Source organism: Pyrus communis, chromosome 17 (genome assembly GCF_041283825.1).
Source record: "Pyrus communis isolate YQ-2024b chromosome 17, ASM4128382v1, whole genome shotgun sequence".
NCBI lineage: Eukaryota > Viridiplantae > Streptophyta > Magnoliopsida > Rosales > Rosaceae > Pyrus > Pyrus communis.
Window position 1 is genome coordinate 5167237 of NC_142581.1, and position 8632 is coordinate 5175868.

The 8632-nt window shown below is 34.8% G+C and overlaps 1 protein-coding gene and 1 long non-coding RNA gene across 5 annotated transcripts; one reads left to right on the forward strand and one right to left on the reverse strand.

Moving 5' to 3' along the window:
* Positions 1-1352: 1352 nt before the first annotated feature.
* LOC137709357 (uncharacterized) lies at positions 1353-8045 on the reverse strand. 4 transcript variants are annotated; one of them, XM_088689095.1, is made up of 9 exons: positions 7930-8045; positions 7120-7418; positions 6803-6895; positions 6084-6569; positions 5840-5989; positions 5108-5224; positions 3151-3198; positions 2568-3052; positions 1353-2164 (listed from the first exon to the last, which is right to left on the reverse strand). In XM_088689095.1, the coding sequence occupies exons 2-9, from the start codon at positions 7409-7411 to the stop codon at positions 1547-1549; spliced, it is 2289 nt and encodes a 762-aa protein (XP_088545221.1). In that variant the 5' UTR covers positions 7412-7418; positions 7930-8045; the 3' UTR covers positions 1353-1546. The 4 variants fall into 4 exon arrangements, with proteins under 4 accessions (XP_088545221.1, XP_088545222.1, XP_088545220.1 ...); XM_088689096.1 differs by lacking the exon at positions 7930-8045 and having other exon boundaries at positions 5108-5124; positions 5155-5224; positions 7120-7426; XM_088689094.1 differs by lacking the exon at positions 7930-8045 and having other exon boundaries at positions 6084-6563; positions 7120-7426.
* On the forward strand, positions 3560-5285 carry LOC148689307 (uncharacterized). The gene is made up of 2 exons (XR_015958436.1): positions 3560-4916; positions 5095-5285. It is a non-coding gene; the product is annotated as an uncharacterized LOC148689307 (long non-coding RNA).
* Positions 8046-8632: the final 587 nt, after the last annotated feature.

An 8632-nucleotide genomic window follows, 5' to 3' on the forward strand; every position in this document is an offset into this window, starting at 1 on the left:
GCTTAGTTTTGTTAATCTCTACTTGCTGGGTTACGTTTTTCCCTGCTTGAGATAACAACTGCCAAGGGTGGAAGCTTGCAAATGCTTCCTTTTATCGGAGAGGGAAATTAAATTAGTGGATTAGTTGATTATCCCTTTTCTCTCTCTAGCACAAAACTTCAGCAGAATCCCCAAACCTGCCGCCGGCCTCTGGCTTCTGCTTGGGGTTGGTGGCAGATAACTTTTCAAGCTTGTTTCCCCACCCCACCCCACCCCACCCCACCCCACCCCCCACCCCCCCCCCCCCCCCCCTTTCTCCTTCCTCATCTCTATCCTTCCCTTCCTACCTATCTCCTGCGATGGCCCCCTTTCCCGTCCTCAACCTGGGGTTCAACACACCTTATTCGGAAGGAGTGGATGGGGCACCATCTATAGGCCTTTTGTCTTTCCCCGCACCTGCGGTTGCCCCATTCCCCGCCATGGAACGGTGGAGCTACCCACCATCTACGGGTGGTGTGGATGAAGTATTATCTCCGGGTTCTTAGCCCATGTCTCATGGTAATCTGATTTGGAGCCTTTGGGCTATGATTTGGGGCCCTGTGCTCAAGATCTTCCAAAACTTCGAATTAAATTCCAAATTTGGTGGATCTCACCTCACCACTTGTTTGGTGCTTCTTTCATGCTTCTCTCCGGTCAAAGACAACTATATGTTGTTACCCCTACAAAGGTCCGGTATCTCTTTAGAATGGTGTTTGCACCACCTAACCTTTTTTATTACAGCTTGGTTCTGGGCATTTAGATGCCTTTTGTGTGCTTGGTATCGACTGAGGGCTAGAATTGTGGCATTCATTATTGGTGTGGTTTCATTAGATCTGAAGATTTGGCACTTTTTCCCTAACATAGTGACTACGATGGGTTCGAGCCACGCATCTTGCAGGGGTGTCTGCACCGTTTCAGCCGCGTATGCGGCTAGCGAAGTTCTGTTTAGGATTTTTAGGTTTTTTTATGAGGTCACTTTTGGGCCTCTACAATTAGGCATTAGCTTTTGGGCTCCTATGTAATTTTTTGCTTTTGGTACAGATAGGAACCTTTACTCATGCATTTTATGCATATATGTTGTCCTGTCTGTTCCGATCCTTTTTTTGGCTGTTTTATTTATTGCTTTTACCTGCGAAGTCTTTCTAGTTTGTCCTTCTGGACTTTGTTATAAAAAAATTCCCTTTGACCAAAAAAAAAAGAGATAACATTGATGTGCTTTTCCTCCTTTTGAGGTTGCTTTGAATTCATTTTATCAAGCAAAAACTAGAGCCTATATAGAGCTTGTCTTAGTAACTAATTCAAAATAGAAATTCACCAAAAAAGAAAACTCAAAAATATAAATTGAAGTTGAAATTTTCTTTAAGAATAGAAAGCTCATACATAATTATCAAATATAAAGTACATACATAATTGTCAAATAGAAAGCAAATACATAATTGACCAAACTAAAAGCGCATATATTGGCTTCTATGTACAAGCTTCTTAAAAAAGTAGCAAATCCAAACCCAACTAAGGATAACATAGGAATTCAAAACAAATTTTTCTGCTTCCTATTAAATACTCCCTGTCCAAAAGTAGAAATGGATAGCTCAAGAAGCAATGGAAATTGCATCCATATGAATGAGGTAACTGGAACACTGGCAAGCAAAATGCTTGGAATAACAATTGATGATTTCCCTTCAAGCATAATGTAAAGGCCACAAGAAAAGACAATCATCATGGTAGCGAAAGATAAAAAGAGGGTGAAAAGGCCAATTATCATTTTTGTGGGCAAGGATTTGTAAAAATCATCTTCAGAATAACGTGATGTGAGAATGCCCAAAAACATGATAACCGAGGTTGTTGAAGAAAAGAGCGAGATTGCATCTGAAACTATAAAAGTTGTGAATACCCTATTAGTTAAGCATGTAGGAAGATCTGTCTTTTCATCATTCTTATCATTTTCACCAGGAACTGTGAATGCTGCAGTAAACATTATGGTGATAATAAGAGCACCTACAACTGTACAAGCAGTTGCTGTTTCCTTCATTGACTTTTCTGCCTCTTTCCCCAATTCTTTGTGATTCTCCTTGAATACTTTTCGTGGTGTCTTATTATCTTTGTTTACAGATTCGCAATCCTTGGGTTCTGCAATGCTCTCCACCTCCTGCATTTTTGGAGATCAAATTATTTAAGGATGTGACTTTGAAATCTTTATCTCTTCATATAAATCCTTGAACTTTTGTCGTTTGAGACACCACATAACCTAAAATCAATAGTTAAGCACGTAGGATGATAGTATATTACATGGTTAAATAATAATGCTTTCCTTTTTAATTTCAAAATTTTCTTGTTATGATTGTGCATGTCAACAAACTTTTTGTTTTGATTTTTTACTTTTAAAGAGAAGTAACCTCTACATTCTCTCTTTTTATTTTTCTTTTTTTTTTTTGAAATTGAATAAATAAAATAACAAAAATATGTGAATGAGTAGGAGAAAATGAGAGTAAATTTGTAGCCACAAAATATATATAAACAATATATAGGGGAAATACTTCATAAATAGTCACCTTGAACCATTGTAGTTCTCTTTGCATTTGCAAAGTTGCACCTTGAATGTGATCAATTTGTGACGATGGAGTAATCATTGCTACCGTATGTAGCAAGTTATTGCCGAGGTTATCTACATTCTCCACTTCTTCTTTTAGTTCATCAGAATGAAGGCCAGATTCGGATTTATTAAGGCCATCTTTATCTGGTCTTCGGAGAAACTCACATATAATATTATAAACATTGTAGTGGCGACATTCAGCGGCAATTTGGAATAGGCTCTGAATTTTTTGGTTCCTAACTTCAAGTACGGGATATGAGGAATATCTAAAAAAATGAGTAATATACTCCACATGCCCTCGTTCTGTTGCCACGCATAGTGCTTCTTCTAATTTCCTTTCTTGATAATAATTCATATCTTCTTTCCTCACTGCTTTGCACATGAGAGGTAAAAACTGTTGGACCCGCTCATGCACCAATTTCATCTGGTATATACGATCGATTCCTAAGTTTATTAAAAGAAAAAAATCATTTAAAAATAATATTGACCATTAAAAAAATTATCATAAATCAATCAACAATGTAAATGTGCATATGGCCCACCCAAAATTTTTTGGAGATTCGCCACTAGCCTTAGGAATAAACCCATTCCTGCAATACAAGTCAAATTTGATGAGAAACAAAACAAAAACAGTTTATTTAGAGACGTTTTGATATAGACGTCTCGTTTTTAAATGTTATAGACCAAATATCTATCCTTTTTGCAAATTTGATTAAACATTTTCCCTACAATTTTGGTACTTTAATTTTATTTCATTAGAAGTCTATTCACGTTAGCATTCCTTTTTTTCCTCCTATTTTTATGCCTATCTTATTATGATGATTTATTTTTTATTAAAATATTTATTTTAGTAAATTAAATAGAATGTAACAAAACTCGTTGTTAGGTACGTTTGGTTATATGGATACGTTTGATTATAATGGTACATTTAGTTACCTGGTACAGTTGAATTTTTGTTACATTTATTTTCAAAACATAAGTTTTATTACTTTTTGTCCTAATAATGAGGAATTACTTTAATTAATTAATTTTTTATATAGAAAGAGTCGTTAACAATGTAAACGTTTAAATTACTTTAACTGATTATTTTTTTTTTATAGAAAGAGTCATTAATCAACGGACAATAGCCTTTTTGTTAATTCAAAATTATATGATTTATCGTTATTATTTAACATTATCTACAATAATAAGGATTTATCTCCTATCAACTAAAGTTGTTCCATAGACTTATCTACCAAAAAGCATGACTATCTAGAGCATTTTGTATGAATCAAACATATTTTTAAACATTCCAAAAAGATGAATATTCATTTTAACATAGTTTATAATTGTGTACATTTTAATTCGGGCTTGGTACGTTTTTATTTAATGTTGGTACGTTTCCATTTGGCGTGGGTGTACATTCAGATTTGAAAAGTTTAAATTTTAAGACTTAAATATAGTTGAAATTATTTAAAATATATAGCAGATATTTAAATGTAAATTAATTTCAATTAATCTGAAATAGTTCAAGCCTGAGTATCTTAATCAAATATTTCAAAAGCTTAATAAAAAACTCAAAAAACATAAATGTTTAGTCTACAAAAGTCTAAAATGAGGCATCTAATTCTAATTTTCTATTTTACAAAATAGAGGTGACTATTGATCAAAGTACTTTAATTAAATTTTAAAAAATATAGATATTTAATCCAAATGATATAGAAAAACTATAGGTGATTCTAATTTTCTCCTTATTTTTCTACCGTTAGTTGAATTTTACCTTAAGCTGTCAGTTTAATTACTTTTACTTTTCATTTGCATTTTAATTTATTTCCCTTCCTTTCCTTTTCTTTTTGCCTCTCTTCCTCTTCCCTCCCGTACCTCTCACTCCTCTTCTCTTCCCTTTCAAGCTGCTTCAGCAACCCAAGCAAAGACAAACAGCGCCGCCGGCCACCGGTCATCAACGACCGTCAAATTATACCTTCACAATCCTCTTTCCTTCCTCTTTTCAAACTCTAAGGTAGTTTCTACAAATTCGTAACCGAAATTCCTCAGTTTCAGATCTAAGAAACGGTGACCGCAGGACTTCCGGCCAAACCTGTCGGAATTGGAGCTCGACCCAAGAGATAAAAATTATCAACTCCTCGTGGGCTGTCCTCCAGTGTAAATGCTTTCCCAAAATCAAAGCTTTAAGTTTTGGGATCGATTTCTATATATGGAATTTTAATTCCATTTTGTGTATGCATGTGGAAGATTGGAGAGGAGGAAGGTGAATCAAGGTTGTTTCCAACTCGACCGAGAAGAGTGGAAGGTTGTGGCTGAAATTAAGGTGAAACCCTTATTCTATTTCGGTTTCAAAGGGTACTGTAATCTGCACATTATTTTTTTTATGTTTTGTGTGTTTAAGTATTTTGCTTAACATTCTATTGATCTACTGATATCATGAATACAAACCTAAGTTGTAGTAGCATTGGCATGGCATTAACAAAAACAAAATTGGATTGCAGACAGGTAAATTACCTGAGAAAATGAGATGATGACTCTGATCACTCTGCTCACTTTCATGTTGACTCTGATCACTCTGCTCACTTTCATGTTTTTCCTCGTTGATGAGAGGAAGGGGTTTTATGCGTATAGCTATCAAGATAAGAATACAAGCCCAATCATTAATTCAATGAAATATTATTTTCATGTTAAATTGTGTTTGTCGTGTTTGGGTTATTTCGTGTGAAATCCGTTATTTTAATAAATTGTGTCATATCAAACTAATTAAGGTCCGTCAGCTTAATGAGTTTAAAAATTTTAACCCAAACCCAACCAGTTTGTACCCATTGAGCTCTCTGTCGGAGTGAGAGCCTTTCCAACCTTTTTTAAAAACTAATCTTTATATTATTTTTTGGTCCCCGTGGCTCTCAATTCAACATAAGTAGGTCTCATGAATGATCAAATTGTCTTTATTTTTGAGGGAGAGGGAGGGAGGAGAGAGAGAACGTGGAGATGACATGTGGGTGAGCGAAGTGAAAAAACAGTAAAAAGAAATTTTTTGTTGTAGAAGCAGAAACATGAACGCAAAATGAAAAAAAAAACAACTGATAAAGTTGATCGCAAAATATTAAATTATTAAGGGATTTTGTGCATTTACATATTTATGATCTTAGTGGTATATTGATATTGGTACGAAAATATAAATATGATAATGTTTAATTCTAGACAAAAATACAATGAGAAAACAAAAAGTAATTATGTACTAACCATAATAGATCAAGTTTTCCCATAAACTGAGCGGCCTTCCGCTTTTGAATGCAAAACGGTTACTGGCCAATGTTGCTAAGGGCATACTCTCTTTGTGGTCTATAGCCATGGCCAATCTTGGATAACGTTGAATCAAATCCCACACAATATCTATATATAATACAAGCATGAAAAGAAAACATTGTAAGTAGGTACATAGACAAAATTTGTAACAAAAAAAGAATTAGAAGGGGAAAAGTTGTACCAAATTTTTGGAGACGAAAACCATCAGAAATAAGTTGAGCGGCATCAATAACTCTTATTGTTTCGGGTGGAGTAAGGGAATAGAGATAGCGAGCCGTTCCATCTCCTTTTGCGTACCCTTGGGCCAGCACAACTGGAGCCTCCTCCCTATACTTAAGCGGAAAAATAGTAAGTAAATTGTGGTTCTTTTTAACCATGCATTCAGCTACTTCAACCCTTTCTGGAAACAGGAATATCAAAATATAAAGAGCTGTGTAACCGGTATCGTCAGGTATTGCCAAGTGTTCCATTGCCATTAACTCCACCAACTGTTGTATAATGCCCACGCTGCACTTCTGCATGATTGCGTAGTGAAGAGCCGTACCACCCAATGAAACTCTATAACTTCCTGCCTGGGGATGTAGGCGAAGAAAGTTGATGGCATTATCCCAATCCTTAGACTTGACATATTTCACGAAAGTTTCTTGGATCTCATCATGTCCTACTCCTGCATCCCATGTTTCTTAATTGCTAAATTTCCCATACTGGCATCAAAATAATTAATACAATAATCCTAGATTGGAAAATATAACAAAATTATGTACTATATATATAAGGGAGACTCCACCCCAAATTAATAGCAACGAGGTCTATCGGTGATGCTAGTGGCATAAATTACTATTAAATAGAATTATAAACAAGTATTAATTTGTGAGGATCAAGGTGTATGCATATATATACCTTCTGTGCGCCCTTCTTCCAATGAAGCCTCTGGCGTAGTATCATCATCAATCAGAGTCGAAGTTGAATACGCTTCACCAGCTAACGTGTATACTGAAAATGAAAATTTTGATGTTAAGATGACAGATGTTATCATTCAATTCTTAATTTTCATTTTTCTTTTCCCTTCACGCAAATGCCTATGTGTGTGAAAATATTCCTCGTCAAATAAGAATGTAGAATCATAGATCACCTACAAGGTACAACCGGAAAACCATTGCCATATGTTTATCAGCTTTTCTTTTTGGTTTCCTTCAATTGCTCATGTATGTACTTACCTTTTTTGTTAAATGGTTCACCCAACATATTTGACAAAGCATCCCATGCTTCTTTGGCCGTGGTGTCGTCCTTGATAAGTTCATAAGTATCATCCCTGCAAGAATTTTGGATGGCATATAAGGCCTTGGCATCCTTCTTCTTCCAAGCCTTACGTCCTTCTCCATGAGGTTTATTAACGGTACCCTTGACGATGCCCCAAAGATCTTCGGACTTAAAGTAGGTCGTCATCCGAAAACTCCAATCCTCATAATTCGTATAGTTAAGAACTGTAGGAACAACTGTAGTTGTCATATTCAACCTGCCCATTTATTCAACGAGATTTTATGTTAATCAAGCATATGTGAAAGAAAAAAGAAAAAAAAAACAAAGTCAGTTGGTCTAACACCACTTGAGGAGGGCTAGTGCCATAGTGGAAATCAAGCACCCTTATGGCCCTCCTCATCCAAATTCGAGGCTCCCCTTTCTCCTCAAAACCCCACCTAACTACTGACAAAAAAATGACACTACTGATCTACGGTGCATGCACACGGGAGAAAGCCACCGTATTCCGTATCTGACATGCTGAGGATACGAATGCGTGTGGATACGTGCTCGATACGTATCGGAGTGAAGTGATACATTTAGGACTCGTATTGTCAAGATACAAATATCCTATTTTTTGGATACGTTTCAAACTAAAATAGGAGGATAATCAGAAAAAAAAAAATAATCACAATAAATTCGCACAGATGCGTGATTGATTGAAGTCAACTAACTAAAATCATTCTAAAATCGGAGGATAATTAGAAAAAAATAAAATTCGTATTTACCTCTCGAAGATCAAAAATCACTCTGCTTGAGTGGTGAGCTTTCGTTTTCACTTTGTTAATAGTTTCGAATCCTCAGCTTTCCTGATCTTACTCCTCAGCTTTACTGATTCAATGACTCCATAGTCCATTCGAAGCCTTAAATATGATTCTAAAAGCTTAATCTGACTCTAGTATTATAATATTACAATAATATATTATAATATCCATACCCCTACACCATAGTCTATTCGAAGCCTTTTGCTTTTCTATTTTTAACTTTTTTTGTATTATTATAATATTATTGTATTTTGCATATTATAATATATTATTGTGTAATGATATGGATATTTTTTTACTTTTTCAAATTTTAAGACTAATTGCTTGTTGGATGGACTATCTTTCTAGCTGGTTAGAGTTTATTGAAATAAATTTGAATGCTTATTTTATAATGTTTTGGATATAATTATTAAAAATTATTATTGTCATTTCAAAAATCTCATTTTACATTTCAAACTTTCTATATTTAAAAAGAAAAATACACTTGTGAGGTGAGGAGTGTAGAATGAGATTTTTGGAATGCTAATAACACTTTCCTATTTATTTATTTATATATCTTTTTAATTGTCATATCACTGACTTATCATATCTTTGTTTTTAGAAATTTGACGTGTCCTCGTATAGTGTTGTATCCTCGTATCCATGCATAGTATCTACTGATCTATAT